Source organism: Hydra viridissima, unplaced genomic scaffold, assembly GCF_058129835.1.
Source record: "Hydra viridissima isolate aposymbiotic clone 2 unplaced genomic scaffold, HvirCarnegie_v1 scaffold_15, whole genome shotgun sequence".
Taxonomy (NCBI): domain Eukaryota; kingdom Metazoa; phylum Cnidaria; class Hydrozoa; order Anthoathecata; family Hydridae; genus Hydra; species Hydra viridissima.
In genome coordinates, this window is record NW_028324314.1 from 3,390,323 (window position 1) to 3,416,265 (window position 25,943).

A 25,943-nucleotide genomic window follows, 5' to 3' on the forward strand; every position below is an offset into this window, starting at 1 on the left:
CTTGCTTTTTCCTCCATTCGAGAAAGTTAACTGATTTTGTGACAATTTCTTAAGATCTTTGAAATAGCAAATGCCCGATTCTAAAAGAATCCTGAGCCTCCCCCCCCCTTCCCTCCTCCATATAAAACGTTATATTTGTAAACAAAAAAATTAAGGACATTCGTGCTTGGTTACGGAAAAGGAGATGGTGAAAAGGGGGTTCCTTTCAAAATTAAATAATTGGTACCTACTAATATATTTAATATTGGTATATATGCCACAGGAAACACAGATGTAAGATAAGCAGATGTTTTTTTTTGACAGTATATACAATATATATTCACATATAAAAAAAATTGATAAAAAAATTTGTAAAAAAAAATTTCGTCAGTAAAGAAAAAAATATGAAATTTCCGAAATTTAATTTACTCGACCTGTTAAAAACACGTTTGACGTTAAAAGTAAAAACAGTTCGTTTTAACAAATTCAAGAATTCAATTAAGTAAGAAGTTCACATAAAACCATGTTCAACAATAAAACCCTAAAATCGTAATAAATTAACATAATATTTGAGGAAAAAAAGGAATCCAAAAGTGAAATACTAGAAGAACATAATAGAAGGATGAATAAAACATGATAGAACTTCTATAATAGAAAAAAAAAATTATATATATATACACACAAACACAAGATACAGGTATAAATAAAAAAAAAGCAAATAGCAGATTAAGGAAACGAGTGGATCTTCGACATTAACTCGCCTCAAAAGGTTCTAACGAAATACCTCTAAAAGGTCGAAAACACCGCTCAGCGTCACACACGAACAGTTTCACGTTTCAATGGCATTATTTTGGATGAGTGGCAGGAGCTCTATAGTAACACCATTTTCTTTACCATAGTCTTTGGTATTATGATTTGCTCCAACATTATTAGAATCTATTCTAGAACGAGTACTATTTGTTCGCTGCCATTGTGGCGCTAATGCTATAGGGGAGCCTCTGTGGCTAAGAGGCGAAGATTGTTTTAAAAGGTTACGGCGCACAGGAGGTGAATTACGTAAGACTTCCATAGGCGTATAACTACCAAGATTCTCTGAATGTAGGCGTTTGCGTGGTGGTTCATCGCACGCTGTGAGCCAGTAAGTGTAAATGTTACCTTTTCCCTAAAAATTGATTAAAAAGTTAATAAAAAGTAAAATATAGTGCTGCAATTTTGTTCAATTATCTAGGACATCGTAACTAAAACTCTGATTAAATTTTTTAAATGTCGGAATTTAGAGAAAGTAAAATTTTCTCAGTTATTTTCATTAATAAGCTTTGAAGTCTCCATTATTACAATCATTACAATTATTAAAAAACGTCAACATTTCGTTAAAATCATTTTTTTTTTTTATCTACCAACTTTTCAGCCTCATCTTTTTAATCATGAGAAAAATATATTTTACCTTTAGAAATGTTTCGCCTCTTTCTTCAAGAGAGAAACCACCAATTTTATCAACAACTTTTTTAAAAAACGGGCTGACATGAATTCGTAAAGCTAAACAAAAAGATTTTCCGTTTTATACACAAGAAGAAAAAGGAGGTTAAGATTTTTTTTATATATATATACATAGGCGCCGAGTTCACGGGGGCAACAGGGGCAGTGCCCCCCCAGGAAATTTATACTAATACATGTTTTTTTTTTTTATAAGCATAACGCTTATAAGCATATAGAGGCTCAGATTTGGAAAAAAAATAAGCATATGTAAGCATATTCGTGAGCCTCCATAAACTATTTTAAAAATTTGAATTTCATTTACTTAAAATTTTAAATATATATATTTCTAAATTTATCATTTGTAAAAGAACAAAAGCTTGATAAATTTGTTTTTTTGCTGGACAATTTGAAGGGACAGATGCAGGAGAATTTTAAAGATGCTGTGGTTGCTGCTAAAGGACTTTTATGGTACGGTCTACCAAGTGCCACTGATCTTTAGCAACTAGTTGACGCAGGATATGCTGCCACTCTTAAAAGACTTATTGCAATTGAACATCAAAAATGGCTTGATAGAGATAATCATTTTGATAGATGGTTCAGTAATACACTGCAAAAGAGAAACAAATTTTGGTTACACATTGGGCAGGGGAAGCATGGAAAGCTTTAAACACTTCAACGTATGACAAGCAAAGGAAGAAATGTTGGACAATGACTGGGTTTTTAATGACTTCTGATGGCTCAGAAGATTCGCTTGTTAAACCAGAGGGCCTTGATAGTTACAAAGTGCCGCCACCATCCATTATAGATCCTGGCAGTGATCAACCCATAGGAAATCAGGGTGATATTCAACCGGTGGAGGTAGATGATGCTATAAATGAAAGTGCCAACAAAATTCTTCCAGATGACACCTTTATTGGTCCGGACAAGAAGGAACGCGAAGTTCATATCTTTAATTTAATTGATAACATTTGTATATAGTATATATGTTTTATTTTTTGTTATTATACTATAACATTAATTCAGCTACATTAAAACCAAAGCAAATACAGAGCATAAGTCAACTTTTTATTTTTCTTATACCCATTAACTTTTAGTAACGCGCACACTTTAGGAAAGTATTGAAATAAGCATATTTTATTAGAAATATGCTTAAGCTTAAGCATACCTTTGAGCCTCTTTTAACTTTTTGCTTAAGCATACCCGAGCCTGTTTCAAAAATTTCATATGCTTATAAAAAAAAACATGTAATATATTATCACGGATTATCTCGGGGGCAAATAGATACTCTCGCCCTCATGATAATCCGTGATAATATATTATTAGTATAAATTTCCTGGGGGTGCACTGCCCCTGTTGCCCCTGTGAACTCGGCACCTATGTGTATATATATATATATATATATATATGTATAACAATTAGAAACGTAAAACAATTAAAAATGTAAATAATGCGAAAAATAATACGTTCTCCTGTTGATTCCATCCTAGAGGCAAAATTAACAGAATCTCCAAATAAACAATATCGAGGCATAGTAGTTCCAACAACGCCTGCCACAACAGGTCCTGTGTGTAAACCAATTCGCACTAGCAGTTTTTGATCAGGCTTGTGACGCACTTTAAAAGTTTGAACTGCAGAAAGAATATGAAGTGCCATTGCACCAATCTCTTTGGCATGCTGCATTTTATTTCTAATAGGCAAACCGCTTGCTACCATATATGCATCTCCAATGGTTTCTACCTAAACGAAAACTTAAGTAAAAAAAAAAAGGCATTTAAATTTAAAAATCTTTGAATTTATAGAGTGAAACAGAAGGAACATTATATCTAAAATATATGATAACATGATAATATATAACAATAAAAAATAACCACAATATATAAATATATATATATATATATAAATATATATATATATATATATATAATATATATATATATATATATATATATATATATATATATATATATATATATATATATATATATATATATATATATATATATATATATATATATATATATATATATATATATATATATATATATAGTGGGTGGCCCAAGATAAATGACTTAGTTATTATTTTTATTATAGCTTTGTTATTTTTTTAGCTAGAACAGTGAATTTTTTTTTAAAAGATTTATTATTAAATTCTCTATAAATCTGCCTTGATGGCTTTGTTTTATATATGTATGTGTGTGTGTGTGTGTGTATATATATATATATATATATAGTGGTTATTCATATAATATTGAAAAAAACCAGTTAAAAATAGACTTGAAATATTTACCTTGTAAACATCATAGTTAGATATCACATTATCGAATAATGTATACAAATCATTTAACAATGAGACAACCTAAATCAAGTTAGAAAATTAATAAAAGCATAAAAAGATTGTAAATAAAAACTGTTCAAACTAATTTTCTTTTGTTTACTGCTTTAGAAATTTTTAGAGCAATCAGAACAATTGCAACCTAATAAATTATGGCTTGATGGAGAAAAAACCCTGTTACTCAGTTTATTTAAAATAAGAACATGAAAGCTAATTCAGAATAGAGAAGCAAAAAAGAAGTGCAGAAAAACAAAACAACCTGTAAAGGAGTGCTGATTGAACACAAGGAAGTAAAACCAACAATGTCACTGAAGTAAATTGTAACTTCGTCAAAGTACTCAGCTTCAACTTCTTGACCCTTCATAAGCTGTCTGGCAACTGACTTTGGAAGCATGCGCAAAAGTAGAGCTTCAGTTTTCTGCTTTTCAGATAGTAGCTCACCAGTTCGTTGATTAACAACATCTTCAAGATGATTGGTATATTTTTCCATCATAGCCACCATATTATCCAGTATATTTGTTTTCCTATTAAAAATACCCACACATAAACACAAAGACTTAATTTTAAAAAAAAAGTGAAAAAAAAAAAAAAAAAAAAGCAAAAAAAGAGAAAAAACCCACAATCCATTGCGCTTCATTAGATTTTCTATCTCCTTTCGTATATCTGTAAATGAAGGTCTTTCATCAGCATTCTCAACCCAAGATCTCTTCATAACATCTCTCAAATCTTCTGCATTTTCAATCAATTGTGGAACATGTGGTCTAAATGGTGGATTTTCACCATTCTTCACTCGTGCTACAATCTCTATAAAAGTTAGCCATAAAACATCAATTGTAAAACATTTTGCAAACAGAAAAATAAATGTGGATTTTTTTTTTTAATGGTCAAATATTAAAAATGCATTTTTGATCTATATTTTGTTTTAAATTAGAATGTTAAATAAAACACAGAAAATTTCTTTATAAGAAAAATTTCTTTTTAAGAGCAATTTCTTTTTAGAAACAAAGTTTTTTATAAGAACAATTTCTTTGTAAGAACAATTTCTTTATAAGAGCAACTTCTTTGTAGGAGTAAAATGGGTGGTAAAGATGTAGAAACTGTTTTAATACTAAATTAACATTTTGTTAAAGAAAGTTTGTTACAATGGTGGCTTTAAATATATCATTCTGAGAAAAAAACATATATAAAAAAAAGATGGTTTTAAATTAACTTTTTCATTTGAGAACTGAGGATAGGCATAAAGGGTAGGTTTTTCTCACCTATGATTTAACCTATGATTTGACATTTGTAACCTCTAGGGAAAAGTTGCATAACATTAAATGTAATGAGAATTGAATATTGGCACTGTAAAAAAGTATTATATATATATATATATATATATATATATATATATATATATATATATATATATATATATATATATATATATATATATATATATATATATATATATATATATATATATCTTTTACAGTGCCAATATATAATTCTCATATTACATTTTATGTTTTACAACTTTTCCCTAGAGGTTACTAAATGTTAAATCATATAGAAAACTTATTGTGAATAATAATTACAATTGTTGTAATGAATTTTACTTTAGAGGGTATGTACTTTTTATTTTATTGAAAATTTAATTCAAATAAGTGGCATAATTAGTGTCCTGTATATTTTAAAAACACTGTATAAAAATTGTAATTTATTTTTCATTTTTTAATTTTCAAATCAAGTAACTAATTTTATCCAAATACATCCTGGCAATAATTTAGAATTTAAGATATGCTTGTATTGATCCTATGCTTCTGTGAGATCTGAAGGAAGTTGACCTCAAGGTCTGCCCAAAAAAAACTTTGAAGACTCATTTACAAAAACCAAAAGACGTAGAGTTCTAGATTTAGTACAATCTCAGAGTGCCAGTGAATTAACCACAACTGCTGAAATAGCACATCATTTGTCGGGTCAAAGAAGGGTAGCTACTTCTATTAGAAAAAGTACAGAAACACTAAAATGAAGAAAATCTATAGATATGATTTGTGGTGGCAGACAATTGAGTAGCGAAGAGGCATTAACTTATTAGGTAGATTCCAAGTTTACTAGACACTCTTATAAACAAACCAGAAAGTGGTCTGATGGTGGAAAGCAGGACATGAAGTATTTCCATCTTACCATAATTTATGTAAATCCAAAAAGTCGTGTTTGTATTTGCATTAGTCCCATTGAAATTGAGTGATGACTGTCATTATATCATTTGGCAGAATCCCTACTCATCATCAACACTTTAATGCTGACCAAATAAATTCATTTTTTCAAAAGAAACAAATGAATTTACTGCAATAGAAACTAACAGTTTTGAAAGAAATACCTAAACTTCTCCCAACACTGTATTGTTGGTGAGTTTAAACTTATTGTGAAACACAATCTGTTACTTATGATGATATACAGAAATGTATGCAATGCTTTAACTGACATGCATTCAATACAAAAATGTTATATCTGTGGTGCTACTCCAAAAATGATGAATGGTGAATTAAAAGGCATGGTTGATAAAAAAGAAAATTACAGTTTTGGTTTGTCTACCTTACATGCTGGGATCTGTACCTTTGAATGCTTACTGCACATTTGCTACCATTTGAACATAAAAAAGTGGCAAGCTAGAAGCAATAAGGATAAATATCATATCAGACACCATTCGGAAGAAATCAAACAAAAGTTTAAAAAGCAAATGGAGTTTATTGTAGACAAATAGATGGCAACACAGCTCGCAGTTATTTTCTAAATCCAGAAAAGAGCAGAGAGATTACAGGATTAATACTGAAATAATTTAAAAATCTAGTGTTTTATTAAGAACACTATCTTCTGGCCATGACATTGATTGCTTCAAGTTTGAAAAACTTTGTTCTGATACTAGAACTTTATATTTAGATTTGTATTCATAGTACATGACTGTTACAGTTCAAAACTTTAATGCATAGTATTGAAGTTATAAAGTCATGTATTCTTCTAATTAGCCAGCTCTTGGAAGAATCTCAAGAAGCATAAAATAAAGATTTCAGAAAATTTTGAGAGCATCATACTAGAAAAAAATTGCATATTTCTACAAATATAGATTTGCTGAATATGCTCTTAATAACATCTGACCCTGTTATCAATTCACTTAGAGAGTTGCCTGAAAAAAGAAGCAAAAAACTGCTAGAGGAGGTTTTGAATTTGATTGTTTCCCTTCCAAAAAAAGCAAATTGTAATTTTTCTAAGAATCATTTTATATTTCAAATGATGAGTCTTCTGAAGATTCAAGTGTTGAGTGTTCGGAGGAGTTAATTGATAAGTTTTCTGTTAACTGAATATAACTTTTATTGTATAATTTTATGTATCCTTGTCTTTTAAATGTATTTTTTATTTTGTACTTCATTTTTTTATTATAACAGTTGTTACTGCAATGAGGAAAAAAGAGGAGGGGGTGTTTGGCTGTGGCGGTTCCCTCTGCAAAAAAAAAAGACTTAAGTTATTAAACCCTAGGTAATCATTCAATAAAACAACAAAGTATTACTTATTTCAACCATTCAGAACAGCTGAATTGGTGAAGAAAAAGTTTTTGTCCAGCTAACTTCTATTAGACGATTCACTGTGCATAGATGAGAAAAACCTACCCTATATGCTTATCATCAGAGAACAACTAAAAGTGTTAAATCAGAAAAAAACACAACAATTTGGTTACACATAGGCTAAATACACACAACAATTTGGTTGCAAATATTTAACAAAATGAGCTGACTTATGATCCACACTCCTCAATCAAAAAGGTGCAGTTTGTCAATTGCTGCTGCATAACAAACTACACACTGTACAATTGACAAACTGCACACTGCTCACACAGAAAAAAGCAAAATTGACCCTCTTAAAGAACTCCAGAAATTTATACTTCAAGAATAAATAAGCTTGTAACTAATTACCAAAAAGAAAAAATTATTAGAACTTCATAAAACTCATGTTTTTAAAGTTGTTATTTTGAGTAGTTAGGTTAATTATCACCTGAGTTAATAACTTTTTTGAATTAGAAAATTATAAATTTCCTAATGAATATACTTACCATGAGGTTCTAAATACGATGTACTCCAAGGTCCTTCCCTTGTATGAAACTCTTGTGTTATGATTGCAAAACTATAAATATCACCTTTTTGTGAACCTCGTGGTGGTGGATTGCTTAAGCGAAGAAGTTCTGGTGCTTTAAATAGCAAGTCTAAATAAATCAAAAATGTAATAACTCTATTGATAAATATTTCAAAACTGAATGAATACTCTTATAAACAAAAAATACAACAAAAAATACATAACAAATATTCTTATACTTCTATAATAAGCCGTAGTCAATTCTAAGACAGAATGATCTTGCTTAAACTCATGCAGTCCAAAATCTGTAATTTTGAGGGTCCACCTGACATCAATAACACAGTTTGAAGACTTTAAGTTGCCATGAGATTTAATATCAGTGCTGTGTAAAAACTGCATTCCTTTCACAATTTCATGAAGAAGAGATAAACAGAACAGTGTATCAAGCTTAATATTGTCATTTTCGAGAATATCCTAAATGTAATAGAGTGAATAAAAAAAACAAAAAAACAAAAAACAAAAAAAACAACAAACAACTTTATAAATGTTTATAAAAAAACTGATAGCAATAATAAAGTTTATTTTTTCACTTTATAAATAGAACTAACCTGAAGACTCCCTCTAGCACAATACTGTGTGACAATAGCAATATTTCCATTGTCCACACACGCGCCAATAAAAGGATTTATATTGTCATGACGAATATCCCGCAACTATATATGCAAAGGGATCATAATATCAATTCTTTTTCAATAAATATTCAGTAGGGAACAATTATATTCTCAAAAACAATAAACAAGTAACAAAAAAAGGGTTTAACATTAATCATTAATTTTTACTGATCAGGAAAAAGAAACTTGCATAAATTACTAAAAAAAATATAAGCATTACAATCCTTTTTTTTTTCATTACCTGCTTCAGCTCCATTAGCACATTTCGATTAAGCTCTACAGTCCGCTTTTTTAATCTGCGAACTGCAACTAAATTTGATTTATAATATGCTGTTGTTGTAAAATGCTGGTATTTCTCAAAACCATAACTACAAAAGCTCTGGGCATCCTGCTTTTCAAACAAAAAAAAAGCTACAAATAATTATAAACATGATATATTATCATTATTATTATCAATATCCAAAATATTTAAAGTATTGAAATGAACATTTAGATTGTTATTAATTTAATAAACTTACACTAGTAAAAGAGTTGCGGGAAGAGCCACCACTTAAATCAGAAGATGAAATCTTCCATAACTGATTTGATAGCTCTCTCTCTAACTTGTATTGCCTACATAAACATCAATTAGAGTAGCTTATGGTATAGATTAACTGGTTGTTTTAAATGTGATTTATTTTGACATAAGTTGAAGATGAAAATGAAGATTTTTATCAAATGTTTGTTGAAACAGCACAAAACTTGAAAAGCAGTTTAAAATAAAACTTGAATTGTAGTAGAAAGCTTAGAAACCAATCCCATAAAAATGATGCTTCATAACTTAATGTGTCATTGAGTGTTTTTATACAACTAGATGGAAACCTATACTTTAATCTAATCATGTCATTCAATATTGAAGACCAAGTGAAAATTGCTAAAATCCGTCAATCCAGTTGACTTTGCTGCTGCATTGTGAACAAGATTGTTGGTTCTTACTTTATAGAAGTTCAAAAAGACTTAAGTGCCACTAGACATTATATGACTATGATTTATAAGATGCTGTTATTGTAAAATGACATGTATGTATGTATGTATGTATGTATGTATGTATGTATGTATGTATGTATGTATGTATGTATGTATGTATGTATGTATGTATGTATGTATGTATGTATGTATGTATGTATGTATGTATGTATATATGTATGTATGTATGTATGTATGTATGTGTGTATGCATGTGTGTGCATGTGTGCATAAATTTTTTAAGTTCAGAAATTATTAGAAAACAGTAGTGTCCATCAAAGAAATATTTATAAGAAAGTTTAATAAACATGATTTTGGATTTGATAAATTCTGGAAAATCTTAATGAAATCTTTGTTTTCATTTAAAATATTTAAAATAAAAAAAATTCTCAGTACATTTTGCAAGAAAAAAAAAATTTCAAAAAAAAACTACACACTTTAGTTTGATCAGTATTTTAACTGCACATTAAAGATGAAAGAAAAAAACACTTCTGATGAAAACATTCTCTGATAAACTTGGCAGACAAACCTTTTTGAAATTCAATACCATATAATAAATTTTCGCAAGATCACAGTATATTTTAAAAAGAGGTTATTTTTATAACAGTCCAATGACTTTGGAAGAACAAGACTCCCTGGTCTGATGAATAAAACTTTATTATATAAAAAGGTGGACCTAAAATATTTAGCAGGCAACAAGTAAATTTGCTTTTTTGAATTAGCAATAGTAATATAATATGTAGTAGTATGCAATATAAAAAATTTGTAAAAGTTCATTAACAACACTCCACACTTCTATTATCTGAAAGACTTACATAAAGATAAATTAAATACATGCGAGCATAACTTTTTTTTAATAAATCATACCCCCTCTCACTTTATTTATAGTTATAAAATAAATTTCTTCAAACTTGACTTATACTTAGTGCTGATTGAATCATACTTAGACTAATTTTTTGTTACCCTTATGAAATTCACTAAAAAGAATTCAGATGTTTATTACATAATGAGGCATTTATGAAACATTCAGTAATTGTAATTGTAATGAAGCTCAAAAACAATTGATGTTTGCTAAAAACAAGTAAAAAACAGCGAAATTTTTAGAGCTGTTTTCCACTCTTGATTCACAAACTATGTTAAAGATTTCAATTTATATTGAGTCAAACAAACTATAATATAAAACTGCCATCAATTGGGGAAGTTCTATGACATGCCTACTATCACGGAGAGAACTGTAACTGTGTGTCTGAAGAAAGTATGTTCTATAAAGTATGTTGAAGAAAGTATGTTCTATATGGACAAAACATTTGACTTTTAAAAGCCAAATTGTTGCACAAATTGCAAAAGTAAATGAATATACAGAGAAATCAAAAGAAAAGAATAATGCAAAAAAAAACTTAGTTGTTTGATACTAACTAGCTGTGTTATATATTTTATGAACTTTCTGTTGTCACTTATGGTACCTCAATAATGAGCTGGTGCCTCTCCTGATATGAAATAACAAATGCTTAAAGCTCTTGAAAAGCTTGTTACTAAAAAGTCTAGAAGCAGAATTCAACTTCCGGGAAAAAAATTTATCAGAAAAGACCTTGCAAGTTTATATAAGTAAAGAAGGACAACTGCATATACTTTGTATTTTGCTATTCTTACTGAATTTTAATTCAATTCTTAGGTTAAAAAAAATTAAAAGCTGCTCTTCAGACATTTTAAAGCTAGTTTTTTAGGATGTTAATTAAATAAAACAAATGGCTAAAGAAATCACAGCAATAAATTATTTAGCTGAAAAAGATTCAGAAATTAGGATGAGAAACATTCGAAAAGAAAATAAAAAAACTAATAAACAAATAGTCTCAACACAATATTCAAGAAAAGCTTAAATCATTTTTTATGAAATGGTTAACAAGAAAGTGGTAATTTAAATAAAACTTGTTTAGCTTAAAATGTCATTTTAGTGTGAACAGGGTATAAATCAAAGTCATAAAACATGTTTTGAAGAAAAAATATTTGTTTAGCAACTCGGTCAAGTATTGCTTCCTAAACTTATAGTATAAACACATTCTACAGCAAGTTTAGTAAAACCAATGTAAGCATGTTGAGGAATTAAAATTGAGAGTTACCTTTGATACTCTTTATCCCTACAAGTTTAGAAGAATTTTTAATTGAATGACTTAAATCCAGACAGCCACTCTGGTCTGCAATGTTTCACTAGAACTTTTCTTTATTTAAGAAAAACTAGCATAATATAACTTTAAAGTTAACTTTTCCATTTAAAAGTCAAATTTTCACCACCTTTCTCTAACTTTCAACTTTCTGTTACTCCTCAGACAATTATTTGAATGCAAATAAGATTCTTTTATATTTTTAGATATATGTAGCATAAAAACCCATGTAAAGTTGATTTTTTCTGTTACTAACACTGATACTGTTTAAGAACAGTAAGTAGACTATTTCTAAAAAAGTGAATCAATATTACTTTTTGTACTTAAGTATACAACTGATCAAGTAGGGGCGTAAAACTGTATGTACCAACAGGGCAGCTTCATAAATAATGGAAAAAACAATAAAAAACAAAGAGTGAGTGAGAGGGATTAATAGGAAAAAGTGAGGCATAGTTAAATAGAGAAATTAACTTGTATTATAATTTTATGATTTACAAAAAAAACCTATATACTATTATAATTACTGTCAAATACATTGACATCATCATTTACCTGTACATAACCAATGGAACAATAATAAGGATTACACCAACAAATGTCATTGCTATTGTCACACCAAGTAAAATTCTATCTAGAAAGCAAACATTTCACAATCGAAACTTTTTTTCCTTAACAAATAATTTAAAAAGCCACTCAAACCAAAAAAATAAAAAAATAAAAATAAAGCAGAACTAGATAAATAAAAAAAATACATACTTAAATAAAGTATATATAATATAATACATTAGGGTGTCAAAGCTCAAATACTTTTGTTTTTTTGTGTACTTCACAGTTGAAAAATAAATCACACAAAAAAAATTATGACAGCAGTGTAGTATTTAGAAATTCCTCAATGCCATCAAAGTTTCAAATTTCTTTGAATTTTAAGTAATAATTACAGTTTTTTGTAACCCTTGAAATGCAGAAACAATATGTTTAAATGTATCATTCACAAACTAAATACTGATATACACTCCTTACTAGAGGTTAGACTAATATTTAGCTATTATGTTAAATATTCTTTCATATTAATTTCAGCATTTGTTAAAACTATAGTAAAAAAACTAATGGATGATTTACATCAATTGATAGATCCATGATCTGTTCATGATGTATACTTTCATGATTTAAAAACCCTCTCTACTTTTTTTTGTGGTTAACCTTCTCGTCAGGTTCATAATTGAGTCATTATAGTGTTTCAAACAAATTATAGTGATAAGCCCCATGACCTACACCAAAATTTATGTCCAATACTACGCTAAAATGAGAATGTGCTCAAGTTAGGAAAACATCAATATTTTTGAATATAAGAAATTTGGGTAGAAGATTTTCTTAGTTATTAAAAAAAAAAAATATTGCTTATGGTCTGAAAGAACTTCTACATTAGAGTTGGATACAAAATGGAATCTTATAATTTTTAGCTATCAGTACAATAAACATACAGAAAATAATACAATAAAATCAGGGTTAGCAGAAATGTATTCCAACCAGGTTTTTGAAAAAAAAAAATCTTAAGTTTAATGCAGTATCTAATTGAGCTTAAGTAAAAAAATTTAGACTATATTTTAGTCATTTGCTACTTCATTACTTGTAATACAACATAATAAAACTAAAAAAAAAACCTTGGTATATGTAGGATATGTCGAACTTAAGGTAAAAAAAAAAAAAAAAAAAAAAAAAAAAAAAAAAAAAAAGTTTATGCTACCGGGAAGTGTGTTTAAAAATTGCATATTTCTTAATTGGCTTCAACCATGAGTACTGTTTTGAATTTGATAAATTTGAATTTGAAAAAAGTCAAATGAGTGATTGCCATATTATCAACGTTTGTAAATTATCAAATTTGATATTTAATTATGATAGAGTCAATAGTTAATATCAAGAAAAAGAAAGAAAGGCAGATCAAATCTTTCTGAATATATAAGCCCAGGGAAAGATATTATTGGGTCAGAATTACCTACACTAAGAGATCTTTCAAGTATAAACTTTTTTAACAAGAAACAAATGCTGAAAACAAAAGAAACTATTCAATAAAATACAATGTGTACTTAAAGTTAATTGATTAGTGAAGTTACACCAATGCTTTATTTGTGTTCACAAGATTAATATAAAAAATTATATTAATCTTGTGGACAAATTGAATGTAGCTGTTTAAGTTGCCAGGGGAAAAGGAAGCTTAAAAGATAAAGATATGCAGTTAAAAATTGAGATGCTGCAGGTTTTTTTGTGGGGTACAAGAATGAATGTTAAATTACAAATCCTGGTAAATGTTTCAGTTTTTGTCATTAAAATTTTTTTAGGGAGATTATGTATATTTGGAAGTTTTTAGAATACAGGGTTTTTAGTTTTGAAGAAAAAATGACACACTCATCTATAGAATCATTTAATTATTAGTTACCCAATTTAACCTCATTCTCAGTAGTTAATTCTGAAACTATAATTAGATAAAGCTAGCTGAGAATAACTATACTAATAATCAGGATTAACAGTGTATTCCTTGTCATAAAACTGATAACAGTTTTGTAAGAAGCATATTTCTTTGTTATTTACTAAAATATTTACATTTATCTTAGTCAAAACTAGATTTACATTTTCTGTATGATTGTTTATGATTGAACATGTGATTGTTTGTCATCCATTATAAGATAAACATGAGGTTGTTTGTCATTCAGTATTTTAGAGTTTAAAAGACACCAAACTAAATAATACTGGTTTGTTGTGCATATAATTTTGTATAAATCTAATGAGTCAATAGATAAATTATGATTGATAAAATTTTGTGCAAACTTGATTGTTTTTTGAAGGTGGTAGCTTGAAACTAGCAGATTGAGGCCTAGGGCCTCAATCTAAACTCAACCTTTCAAAATAGGGATGTGAGCTGTAAGGAATTTAAGCCATTAGGTAGAAGATACCTAAAAACGTTTTCTTAAAAGTAAACAGATTACATACTAGATCACAGATTAGACTAGAAACTATTTGTGTTTACTTAATCATCATTAAGCAAAGTATGGAATTATATCCATCAAGGATTTTGCTTTTGTGTTTTTGGGTCCAGAGTAAAACCCAGAGTAAAATCTTCCATAAAAGATTTTATAAAGTATATTTATCGCAAATTTTGTATCTTTATCTGGATCCAGTAGCATTAATCAAGTAACTCCTCCACCAGAAGTTCATTACCTAATGAATATTTGCTTTTTCAATGGTGAAAATAGGTAGAGTTTTAACTTAGGCAAACCAAAACTTTTTTCAGTGAAAAATAAAAGCAGTTGTAACCAGTTAGGGAAGGGAACTTCGCAAAGGTATAAGAAGCTTCAAATATTTTATTTTTATTTGTTTGATTGCTCTGAAATGGGTTACTGATTACTGTAATTTGTTCACTTTAGTACAGGTGTAAACCTTATTTTCAATAATTGTTTCAAACTTTGTTTATTTCAGTTTTATAAATATGGCTTTTTTGTATTTTCATATGCTTTCATAAACGTTTTTTTTTTTCTTTCTCAAATAATGTTTACTTAGTTATATTTGTTAGAAATATTTCAACTATAGCAATTTAAAATGAGTATGACTAAAAAAATATCAGAATATAAAATACTAAAATATATTCATACAGTGATATTCAGTTGATAAGCAGATTTTTACTTATTATGAAGAATAATCATAGAAAATCATTATTAGAGATTTTTTTTGAGCACACAAAATTTTATAGCAATTTAATAAAACTTTCTTCCAAACAGAAATGTTTAAACACTTTTTAATCATAACTAAATCACGTAAAACATTTTTTTTGATTTTAAAATATGAATAGATTTTTGCTACTTTAATTTCATTCAAACTCAAATAAAATTTGATCTAATTATCAAAATATCAAATGCGTTTAAAAAATGTCTATAAAACCTCATGTTTTCTGGCTATCAGTTCTAAACACTTGTGATGTTAAAGAAGGATATTGGAATTTCACAAAGAAATTTTGAGAGATAGTGGAGTTTCACAATGAAATCTTGAAAAATAGTGGAATTTCACAAGGATAAAAAAATTACCTTTTTCCTTTTGAGACTGATCAACACATTTACTACCATCAAAGCCACATTTCGGTTCATCTAATACATCTTCTAGCTTTTTATTACCAGGCCAATACATTTTGGCTCCTATAATAGCTTTATATTTTAGTTGCAGTTCACCAACAACTGTTGTTCCATTAACATTTATTGAACCATTAACATGATTTAAATCTGAGTCCAGATCAGCTATCGCTTGCATTTGTGGCAGATCATAGCGACATTTTTCTTTACCTAAATATCACTATATATTTTATTCTTAATCATTCATCATCATTTATCATCATTCATCATTCATCATTCATCATCACCATCATCATCATCATCATCATCATCATCATCATCATCATCATCATCATCATCATCATCATCATCATCATCATCATCATCATCATCATCATCATCATCATCATCATCATCATCATCATCATCATCATCATCATCATCATCATCATCATCAAAGTCTTAAGATACCTATTTCTGACGACAAATGGCATCTACAAGCTTCTTCATTTGCTGTAAATACAAAAAATTCTACAGCAATCACTACATACGCTGTTGCTTTATTTGTCACTTATTATTAATGGATATTATTAATACTATTACCAACACATATTTGATCTCTTTTTTCTTTTTGTTATCAAAAATGAATAGCTTATATAATATAATATTTCTGTTTATAGTATAATATAATATAATAATATAATATAATATATATGTATATATACATATATATTATATTGTATTATATATATATATATATATATATATATATATATATATATATATATATATATATATATAATATATATATATATATATATATATATATAATATATATAATATAGTATATTCTGTTATCAAAAATGGACTTACATTGGTGACCATAGTGGTACAAGCGAAAAGGGTATTGCACTTCACCATTGTTATCAAAGAATAAAGAATAGCCGTGACTGCCTATACAATTAAAAAATTTTCATTCACAATAACTGTTGCACCATTTAATTTAGACCCTAAGATATCTCAAACTACTAGAGAAAATTTAACTCTCTTTAGCTATTCAAGATTAAAAAATATTGGTAAAGAATTATAAATGATGAAGTTTAGAAAATCCAAAACAATTGAAGACCACACCGGAAAAACAATCAAGCTACATTTTTGCTTTTTTTGGGTTTTTGCCCCTTTTATATTCAGCTGCAGTTTAACTATATAAAAATTGACTATATAACTAGAAAACCAATCAAATTACACAGATATTTAGCTTAACAAATAAGTGAGCTATGGTTTTAAATAAAAATGTAACTTGATTGTTTTTCCAGTGTGGTCTTCAATTGTAAATTGCATGTAAAAAGTGTCAAAGAGTAAAATGTGATACTTAAATAACAAATTCTAAACCTTCACAATCAAAATCTTTTCAATAGAGGAATATTGAATTTTAAAAACTTCAAACATCAGAGCTAAATTTCGAAGAGATTATTTTAATTATCTGTAGCAGTTTCTTGACAACTGAAGACAAATAAATCAGCATTCTTGACAGAACTTGATGAGACCACTTTTTTAATGTATTAACAAGTATTTTAACCCTCAAATCTTCAAACCTTATTTCCTTTCTATTACTCATGCTAGAAACAAACTTCAAACCATATAACCAATTTTTCCCATATAACACTTCCCCACAAAATTTTAATACCAAATCAGTTTAAGTTATTAATAGCAATAACTCAAAAAATAATAGCATAGTAAAAATGTACTTATTTAAAATACACATAAAATAAATTGAAATACTAAAAACTTTTAGTATTTAAAAAAAGATTTTGTTTGAAGTTTTTTTTATTTTTAAACAACAAAAATTTTAAGACCATTTCAGTTTTTTCTAAATTAATAGTGAGTTGATCAACCTTTTTTTTTTTTTTTTTAATTACTTCAATAATTCTATTTAACATTGAATGAATAAGATTTCATCTAAGGTTATTTGATCACGGCATTCCTTTATTTTTTCTTTTTACTCATTGACATAATTAATTTGCTTTCCATTTGCATAAACCAAATGAACTAAACTACTCCAGATATTTTCAATAGGATTTAAGTCCAGGCTATTTGGATATCATCGTGAAATAATTACTTTCTTTGTTTGCAACCAATTTTTTGTATGATTTGAGCTTTGGATGCTAGCTCCATCTTGCTGAAAAATTGGGTTCTTGCTACCTATTTTTTAAAAGCCGACAAACTTTCTTTAAGTAGTCTTCAGAATCTAGAGTACCTTTAAAAAATAAATAAAATAAAATAAATAAAATAATATAATGGTTGATTTTCCTCAACTTTCAAAAGCTGCCCAAACCATTAAACTTCCACCTCCAAAATTACCTCTAGATAAAAGTTTTTCTTCTTTTCTTGAATCACGCCAATAATAACCATCAGGCCCATCTAAATCAAACTTTTTTTCAGACAACGTCATTCCAATCTAACCTTGTATCAATGCAATTTCTAGCAAACTCATATCCAGCTTCTTTTTGTCTTATATTTTTACAATTAGTCAATGGATTTGATTTGATTACTTGATACAAAGTTTGAACATTTGCATCTAATGATAAATCACTTTTTATCTTCTCAGCAGTGATTGTTGAATTGCTTACTAACTTAAAAGTTGCTCATTGAGCCCATTTCTTAATTATTTTTTTACATCCTCATATCTTCTTAAACTCATTTCCCTTTTTCCTGTAAGATAGTTATGAACAAAAGTCTTCAATCTGTTTATATTTTTTGCTATTTTTGTTTCACTCTGGTTCTCAGAATAAATAATCAATTTTACCACACTTGTAATCAGTGATCAGTCTTTTGCTTTACCCATTTTTTAAAATTAAACAAGATAATCTAAAACAAATAAAATTTTAAAAGTTTATTATAAGTTCACTTTATATTAAAAAAATCTAGAGAAAAATTAAATCTAAAATGTTTTAAAAACAAACTGGTTTTAAATTTTTTTCATTTTGAAAATATTCATAATTTCAATTTTTTTTTCCTATAAGCCAAAATTTTGCATATATATAAGCTATTATTTATTAAAATAATATACTCAAAATAAGAATTAAATTGTTTAATAAAGAAATTATAAACTTTTGTGAAGTGGTCTTAAAACTTTGATGTGGAGTTCATTTGATTTGCAAACTGGATAATGAACTTAAACTTTTGGTATCTTAACTTTTAAAATCTCTGAAAACTTAAAATTGAAATTTTTATGAAACAAATGATAAAATAAATTCTAAAAAATAGTTTAAGAAGTTGCACTTTGTGATGAAACTTTTAGTTTAAGCCCATCAAATAAAGCCAATGAAAAGATTCTATAAAAACAGTTATTAACCTGTAGCAGAAACTATGCATGTGGAATAAAGTGGTGCCCAAAATAAAAACTCATAATATACTAACAATTATCAAGTTAATTGAATCACTGATAATGCAAATAAATAATATTCTTTACCTGCCAAGTTCATAGAACCACAGATAGCAGAGATCTTGTTAATGCATTAAGTATTGAGTATAATGTAAATTTGTGCATTTTACAGTCTGTATCATAAGCATGAATCTCAATATAGTTCCTTGTGGGTGCAAATTATTTAAATATATAATCAGTAAATGATATTGGGTAAAGGTAATTGAATATCAAATATGCAATTTTATTTATGTAAATGCGGAACATTATGAAAATGAAAATTTCACAACGCAATATCTTAATTTAATTAACAGCTGGTAAAAATTCCACTAAACTTGAGAATGCACACAAAGAAGTTTGAATATATCTGATAGAATGAATCCATCTTCTGATGTTAAGTTAAAGTTTTCCTTTTTTTTATTTAATAAATTACTAAAACAAATTCTTCACTGACAAAAAGGGTTATACATACTAAAAAAAACTTTGTTTTCCATATTTGCTAAAACAGCTGTCCCATTCAAATAGCTTTGCCCTTTATTTAGCGTTAAGTTGACAGCCATTGCATAAAACATGATTGCATCATACAAGTTATTAGAGTGAGTTGGTGGCTACAAATGAAAATTGAAAATTTTAAATCTATGTTAAACAAAAGTGGATAAAAATATTTACATACCAAAAGGAAACTAAAAATGAAAATAAATGTTTCTTTTAATTTACATTTAAATCTCATGACAAAAACACAAAAATTTAAACAAGAATGAAATCAATTACAATATATAAACACATACTGTAGATTTGGATCGAGAATAGTTAGTAGCTGGGATATCACCTTCATACGTGCTATAATTGAACCATGTTTTCATTCCTTTTTTTATTCGCTCATGAAATTCCTCAACACTTTTTGAGGTCTGCAAAACATCTGTAGTTGATGGATGCTTTGTTATTAAAAGTAAGGTAGATTCCCAGGCTTTGCATAGAAGTTTACTGCGATTAATAAATGATTGATAGCTAGCTCGCGGATTATTATTATCTGATGGCGTGCCTGTAATCAGAATTAAATAATGCTATTTTTGTTATTTTTAACGTAAAAAAAAATATCCTTAGAATTAGAAAAGACCTATCTAATATAAAACTAACCATGATCTGCAGTGGCCCACTTAAAAGGTGTTTTTTGTCTTGTTTGAGCACCAGGCATATCCAATTCAAAAGCAATAAAAACATAGTCTCCATTAATAAGATTTAGCTCTGCAGCTGCAATAAGACATTCTTTAGCAACTCGAACCATCATTAAAAGCAAGATAACTAATAAAAAAATATTTAATAAATATTCTTCAACCTTTAGATTGTAAAACAAAATAGAATGTAATATCAAATATAAACCAGATTTTAAAACCCTTCTTTTAAAACTGTTTAATCACCAGAAAGGCTAGCTATTCCTTTTTTAGTGAAAACCTATTACTAAAAGATATATAGCTCACTTCTAGACTTGCTTGCTAAATTCTTTAAATCTTCTTTCACTATATCAAAATGTTTCTCATACATGTATTGAGAAGAAGGAGGTATATATTTATGAAGCATGATTTGCTCTGAAAATTCTTGTTTTATATCATTAAATATGCGTTTATATACATCTTGATTTTCTATAAAAACGCTGAACTTTTTCCATTTATAGTGCCGTAAAAGTTCACGAATAGCTGGTGTGAGTTGACGCCCATTAGGTTCTGTTCGTGCAAATGTAGGATATTCTTCTTTATTAGATAACTCTGGTTCTAGACACATCTATGAAACATTAGCAGAAAAATTACTGTTTGTTATATTACAAACCTCATTGCCCTTTAAACTAGAAAATGAAATTAGATCTTATCCTAGAAAATAGAATCAAACTTTTGTGAACTTATTAAAAGAAATCTATGAATAGAGCAGTTCAAAAAAAATTCTTAATCCAACCTTCAAAAAAGAAACATTTAAAGTAAACTAATAAGGCTACTTGCTCATTTTTTAGAGATGAGTTGTTTCAACAGTAAACAGAAAAAAATTCATTAACATGATTCAAACACTGAACAAGTTTTATTTATAATGTATATTATCATATCAGGAAAAAACCTCTACTCTTAGAAAACCCTTGAAAAATTTAAGCACTTTAAATGTATATTTGAAACTCTTTGAACAACAATTAAATTCAAATTTTTATTTCAAATTATTGTATATTTCCATAACTTGCTTTTTTCTTTCACAAAATACATTTAATTTATTTTTGACTAATAGTTCTTAAAAGGCAATAACTTTTTTAAAATAGGAAGATATAGTATCTCTATTTTTTAAAAACATTTTTAAAAACTAAAACACTCAGATTCACTTGGAATGAATAAACACAGCTAGCACTATATTACATTGCTAAGTATTATAAATTATCATGTATAAATTACATTAATGACCAAAAACCAAGCATAACAATTATGGCTAAAAAACTAGTTCATAACAAAATCAACAATATTTTTGTGTCTTGTTAAAGCTGTAGTTTTTAACAAGTGTTTATAACTACTCTTTTAAAAGAATTCTAGAATCAGCCATGTTGTAATGTAGTTACTTGATCATAAAATCTTATTAGAATTTCAAACAACAAAATGTAAAATATGGTTAATACTTTTTTCATGGGTTTTTCTTTATGTTTACTCTTCAATAACTATTCAACAAAGCTTTAAAATAATTATTAATTAGCAATTTTTTGATAGTTTAGCTATCCCAGCAAGCACACAACGTTGAAACAACGTTGATCGACATTGATCAGTGTTAATTCCACATTGTTTCAACACTGTGTGCTTGTTGGGATTAGACAAAAGTAAATCCATATAAAAACACTTAAAAATGTTAATTAAAAACTGGAAAACAAAAAAAAAAAGAAAAGAGAAAATAGAGAGAAATCTTTAAAAAAATTTAATCCTTTAAAAGAGAAAGATTTAAGAGCTGTTCAATGAAAAATTTACTAGGAATAGAAATTAATTTTGAAAAATTTTCAAGGAAATTTTGTGGGACTTAAAAGGGCAAAATTGGAAAACAAGTAATTGATATTTGTGTTTTCTGTTGAAATCTGAAACCATCAAGCATTAGCTAAATGTGCTAAGTGATTAGTATTAACTTTTAGTATGATTGAAAAATAGGTATTAAACAAAAATGACAGGTGTCTAGTTCTCTTATTCTTTTTTAGGATTTTTTCATTTAAAAATTGAACTGTAAGCAATTTTAAAGAACGTATTTTGAAGTTGATGCTAAAACAAATAAATAACCATAAAATTTTTTTCATAAACACTATATATAGACAAAAAATACTTTTACTTTGAAATTTTATTTTAAAAATAACATTTTTAGATCAAATATTGTAAGCTTACATGAGAAATCATAGGCAGATTTAATGCTCCTGCATTCCGTGCCATTGCTAAACACCCAGCACAACCACCACCGATAAATGCATCAACTTTTTCATATTCATGCATTTCTATCTGCAACTTTACTGAATTTTTCCAATTGCACATTGTATCACCCCATACTAATTCTAGTTGATAATTTGGCAAAAGAGTATGCTGTGAATTAATATCATCAATTGCCATATACATCGCTGAAGCATAATATAGTCCACTGTAATATGATGAAATTTTTGAGTCACCTAATGTGTGTGGTAAAAGCACTCCTATTTTAATGACATTAGATTTTTTACGAGGAAATTGATGGTGTGAACAATTTATATGACTAATCTGTTGAGTGGGGGAATAACAGGAACAATTTGTTGAATATGTGTCATTATAGGTATTTAAGCAGCTGCATAATAACAAATTTTCTTGACTAAAATTAGTGAAGCTTGATGTATTGCCTACTGAATTGCACCTACAAAAAAAGTTTCTTATATCAGAAGGATTAGGACATATGCAAATGCCATCAGCACCAAACCTGCATGTAGCATTGTATGGTTGCCATCGAAAAGATATAAAGTCATAATGAGACCTTGGTTCTCCATTTAATGCATTAAAGCGGGATATAAATAACAAACTTGACAGCAGCACCATTAAACAATGCATAGTTAATGATTATTAAAGTTCTTTGATATTAGAAGTTTCCATAATATTTAAAGAGTTTATAATCAATATTTTTAACATGTTAGTAAATTTGCTTGTTTTCTAGAAGAAAAAAAAAAGTATATATATTTACGAAAAAAAAAAAGAAAAGAAAAATAGTACATATGTGTATGTATGTATGTATGTATGTATGTATGTATGTATGTATGTATGTATGTATGTATGTATGTATGTATGTATGTATGTATGTATGTATGTTTGTTTGTTTGTTTGTATTTGTATGTATATATATATATATATATATATATATATATATATATATATATATATATATATATATATATATATATATATAACACATACAAATTTATGTACATCATACATTCATAAAGCTCAAAAATAAGTTTTGTATTGTAAAAATGTAAAACTAGATCTTAAGATTTTAAATTATGCGGTTTTAATTCAATTTTTTAAACTTAGAAGCATTAAGCAGCTAAATACTTTAATAGATTAATTCATTTAGCTATTCACCTCATAAAATTATTCTCCGTTTTATTAAGTATTACAGGGCTCGACTTATTTTTCATCTTGTGGAATCTCCATTGTAAAAATAAAAAACAAATGAAATGTGAATAATGCGGCTGGGAACTAATTTGTTTGCTGGCGTCGGACGATCCACACTTATTAAACAGTCAGACTTTACGAAAGTGAAGTATATAGATTGAATTTGGTAAGTGAAGTTCACAACAAAAGTGCTGTGTAGTTTACAAGTGGCTTAGTTACTTTTGCGCAACAAAACAAAATAAAACAAAAGCTGTTTTAAAATATGCGCGACCTTGTAAAACAGTGACAGTAATGCCAAAGTGTCTAAAAATCCTAATCAAAGATACAAGCTGAAAATTTGTCAAAATCGATATAAGGAGAAATATTTATTAAAATAAACATTTTAATATTATCAGTTATTTTTATCCGGTAAATGAAACTTTTTTTATGTAAATTTTTATATAAATTTTTAAATAAGCTTTTATATAAATTTTTATATAAATTTTTATATAAGCTTTTATATAAATTTTTATATAAATTTTTATATAAATTTTTATATAAGTTTTTATGTAAACTTTTATGTAAATTTTTATCTAAATTTTTAGATAAATTTTCATGTAAATTTTTATATAAATTTTTATGTAAATTTTTATGTAAATATATTTTATATAAATTTTCATATAAACGATCATTCAACGTAAATTTGGCCAGTTTTATCTATAAAAAAAGTTACAACAAATAATTCGTGTTCGGTTATTGTTAATGCAAAAAAGTTTTTTTAAGGACTGTTTATACACAAATAAAATTACAAAAAACTTTTTAACCAGTAATCTTCATAATTATCCAAATTGTGTATGTAAAAATATATAATAGTTATTTTTTGATAAATACTTGCACTGAAAAAAATAATTTTTTGTTGTTTATAAATTGACTGTTGCTGCGCAACTCCTAAACAAAAATTTAAACTTAAGATACGTATTTTTTTTTACAGCTTTCTAAAAAAAACAAAAAAAAAAAACAAAAAAAAACAATGATTAAAATTTTGTTTTTAGAAATCTTTATTGAGTATACAAGGCGAATTTTAACAAAGTCACTCTTCAAATGGGTTTTTTTCTGCTTCAAGAATTTCATTGAATTAAGAGAGCAAAACAGAGGAGGCCAAAGCAACCATCAGGTTGCATTTAAAGAATGAGGAGCCATCCATCCCTTCTGGAAATGAAATAATGTCGTTGTTGTTAAATTCAAACATGACCAAGTCTGGATTTCAGCTAAAATACCGCAATTGCAAAACAGTGGAACCTTTTTTTTGTATGTAAAAATGTAAAATCATCAAAATTTTTGCTTCCCAAAGCGTTTTTGAGTGTCTTCTTCATACCTCATACAAGTTGTTAATCAAAAATGGAAAGCAATTGGAGACTCTTAATAATTAGCAAAAAATCAATATAAAAAAGGCATTCAAACAAAAAGTAGAAGTTGTTGTTGACAGAAATGTGGAGGATCAGGAACAACTACGTTTTGCATACTTTGTCTGGAAACTGCATACCTTTACTCCTTCATGTTCCATTGGTATTACATGCCTCAGAGTTTATAAGGTCTCAATTTACTGACCAGTTTTGTCAGTAGGTCTATTTAAAGAAGAAGCTGAAGAAGCTTGAAATAAATAATTCAAATGTTATTAGCATAAAGTTTTAAGAATGGAAGACAAATGAATAATTTAAAGACTTTTAAGAAAAATGCGGACTTTTATGAAAACACTTTTAAGCACTTCTGATCTAGTTATTTCATCCTATGGAATGTCATAGGGTTCCGTTTGAAAGTCGAACGGATAATTTCAAAAATTTTTTGGGTCTCGAACCCGTTTGGGCATTGGCCCGTTAAAAAACTGATATCCCGAACATCCGAAACAATGACCAAACGGGTTAACAGGCAAAGGCAGTTAAGGTACCAAAAACGATAAAATATCGGGTACCCATTTGAGTATTGAGTTTTATATTATCCGAAAATCGGTACCCGTTTGGTATATGGGCTTTATAAGCTTTCCGTTCCCTAAAATTATTTTAAGATTTTTAAAAACTGCAACAATTGCA

The 25,943-nt window shown here is 27.6% G+C and overlaps 1 protein-coding gene across 2 annotated transcripts; it reads right to left on the reverse strand.

The window, feature by feature from the left end:
* Positions 1–274: 274 nt before the first annotated feature.
* On the reverse strand, positions 275–23,960 carry LOC149878224 (atrial natriuretic peptide receptor 1-like). Of its 2 annotated transcripts, none has more exons than XM_090073051.1 (21): positions 23,845–23,960; positions 22,633–23,415; positions 20,725–21,025; positions 20,384–20,548; positions 20,035–20,288; positions 19,719–19,854; positions 16,696–16,776; positions 16,294–16,335; positions 15,802–16,053; positions 12,281–12,359; positions 9,084–9,177; positions 8,807–8,953; positions 8,503–8,607; positions 8,134–8,368; positions 7,875–8,024; positions 4,408–4,591; positions 4,047–4,311; positions 3,743–3,811; positions 2,919–3,192; positions 1,424–1,515; positions 275–1,141 (listed from the first exon to the last, which is right to left on the reverse strand). In XM_090073051.1, exons 2-21 carry the CDS (start codon positions 23,314–23,316, stop codon positions 809–811), a joined length of 3,942 nt encoding a protein of 1,313 aa, XP_089929177.1. In that variant the 5' UTR covers positions 23,317–23,415; positions 23,845–23,960; the 3' UTR covers positions 275–808. The 2 variants fall into 2 exon arrangements, with proteins under 2 accessions (XP_089929177.1, XP_089929176.1); XM_090073050.1 differs by having other exon boundaries at positions 8,807–8,956.
* Positions 23,961–25,943: the final 1,983 nt, after the last annotated feature.

What these genes read in the sequence shown, in the direction of transcription:
- LOC149878224 (XM_090073050.1), bottom strand. Translation starts at nt 23,316, where the DNA reads ATGCATTGTTTAATGGTGCTGCTGTCAAGTTTGTTATTTATATCCCGC. An exon ending in CAATCAGCACTCCTTTACAG is followed by an intron (nt 3,812 to 4,046) that starts GTTGTTTTGTTT and finishes AACTTGATTTAG; the next exon opens with GTTGTCTCATTGTTAAATGA. An exon ending in GAGGCGAAACATTTCTAAAG is followed by an intron (nt 1,142 to 1,423) that starts GTAAAATATATT and finishes ATCAATTTTTAG; the next exon opens with GGAAAAGGTAACATTTACAC.